Below are 2,107 nucleotides of genomic sequence, written 5' to 3'. Positions count from 1 at the left end.
GGAGGAGGGGCGTGGTCGCCGGACAGCGAAGTACAACTAAAACTGCCATCCCTTTTACTCGTAATTAGTTTTAATTCGTAATTAGCAGCAGTATGTCGGTGAGCAGGGGCGCAAATATCCGCACCATTATCGTTTGCCCTTGCACTACAATAAGCCATTTGTTAAAAAGGAATTAAAAAATGCGTACATTGAGTATATTGAAAAAAAAATAATGTATCACCTTATTTCGAGGGGTCCTCCACTCTCCAAGTGGGTGTACAACGAGTTGCGTGGGTATCCGCGAGTATTCGAGAGTATTAGCGAGTATCCGCGAGTTTATGTGAGTAATGGCGAGTATCCGCGAGTATTAAGCGAGTTTTTGTCGATTTTTTCGCGAGTTTTCGCAAATTTTTTGCGAGTTGTCGCGAGTTGCCGCGAGTATCTTGCGAGTATTTTTCCTCGTGTACAACGAGTTGACGAGTGGGGGACCCCTCGCCTTATTTAATGGACAAATAGAGTCAAAATCTGAATAAATGGTTTACAATTGTTGTTGTACCCACTTTCAGGATAACTTTAAAGGGATTGAATGCCAAAAACTTTACTCAGAAATTGTAAAAGTTACACAAATTTTTGAGTTACAAAATTTCTATGCGCAAAATTATTTGATGGATCTTGGCATTCTATAGCTTAAATTAATCCTGGGATTGAGTACTACAACTAATTATAAACCACTACCTTTGTTGATTTGTCTCTTATTTAGATTTCAAGGTTTTCAGTATACCCTCCCCTTACAAAGGAAACGTTTCGGACAGGAGCCTGGTGGACCATGGGCAACTTCAAAAGGCGCTGTTGCGATAGCGAGCGGCAAACCCTTCCCTCGATCCGATACCGTATCGCCGCGCTACGTAACCGCGAGGTCCGCCACTTCCACCCGTCGCGGCCGTGGAGCTCCGGCCCTGGCCGTGCGCTCCCCGGGTCAGCGACCAGCGCACCACCAGCAGGGCCTGCTCTTCCCCAATCATTAACAAAACAACGCCGCCTTTATAGAGCTGTTAATCATTGTGTTTCCCGAGCCTCTCATGCCGATGCCAGGGGGGCAGGGCGAGGGGGGACGGCCCGCATGGCGACGTGGCGAAAGCATTATCGGGGGGTCAGCGTTTAGAAGAGGCGTGAATCAGGAGCGACCGGCAAGCCCTATTAGATGTTTTTATTGTATATTTTTATTAGTCGAAGTTAGCTCATGGAGGCCAACTTCCCGACAAAATCATAACAAGCCCCAAATACCAAAATGGTCGGTTTAATATTTTTTCGAATTTTGGGTGTTCAAAAGCTCACACAGGAAGCACACACATCCCATGCTTCATAAGAGTGTCGGATTTTTGTGTTTGGACTCATCTGACACATTTTTTTCCTTCGCAGGGTTTAAGCGGGAGCTGATCGGCACGGAGTTCAAGGACATGGACACCGAGAAATGGCTGGTGGTGATACGACGGGCGCTGGGCGAGCTCTTCGCTACCGCTACTCTCATCTTCATCGGGTGCATGGGGCTGGTAGGCGGGCTTTCAAAAACTCCCGACCACTTTTCCGTCGCCTTCAACTTCGGTATTGCCGTCATGGCCGGACTCATTGTAAGTAACTAGCAATCAGACAAGGTTCGCAAAATGCAGGAGGAGGGATTAGGCACATTATTTACATTGATAACCAAGCGCACAAAACACGCCCCCCTTGATAAGAAAAAAATACCCGAACGTACTATTTGGCCCGCTCACAGAAGCGGAGCTAAGCAAGCCCCTGCGCACTAAGAACGCCCAACGGGTAGGCAACCCATTCGGCTCGAGGGCAGGAATGGTGGCCCGTCCTTCACCAGAAGCAACTGGTGTGGTGACTGTGCTTCAAGTCAAGTACTTCAGGATACTTTCGGAGCTCTACTTCCATTTATTTGAGAGCGACAAATTTGTTCTCCTGCGGTAATGACATTTTTGTTTTAAATGTTACGCACAGACGTATGTGCGGTATCACCTACACCCACAGCGCTGGGAGAAGCAGCCACCTTGAATCTTATTTTTTTAAAGTAGGTCATGTTATGTATTTAGAGCTGAGTTGTTAAATGAATTCTCTGTGTCAACGG

At 47.0% G+C, this 2,107-nt stretch overlaps 1 protein-coding gene across 1 annotated transcript in view; it reads left to right on the top strand.

The window, feature by feature from the left end:
- Positions 1-2,107, top strand: part of LOC113212757 (aquaporin AQPAe.a) — a 40,321-nt gene that overhangs the window by 35,516 nt on the left and 2,698 nt on the right. Inside the window, exon 2 of the mRNA XM_052270570.1 lies at positions 1,399-1,607. Within this exon, the coding sequence (XP_052126530.1) occupies positions 1,399-1,607 (209 nt within the window). The remainder of the gene's footprint in view (positions 1-1,398; positions 1,608-2,107) is intronic.

The sequence above is a fragment of the Frankliniella occidentalis genome, unplaced genomic scaffold, assembly GCF_000697945.3.
Source record: "Frankliniella occidentalis isolate FOCC.00 unplaced genomic scaffold, Focc_3.1 Scaffold127, whole genome shotgun sequence".
NCBI classification, from domain to species: Eukaryota; Metazoa; Arthropoda; class Insecta; order Thysanoptera; family Thripidae; genus Frankliniella; species Frankliniella occidentalis.
The sequence above is the reverse complement of the archived record's forward strand: the minus strand, read 5'-3'. Positions and strand labels throughout refer to the sequence as shown.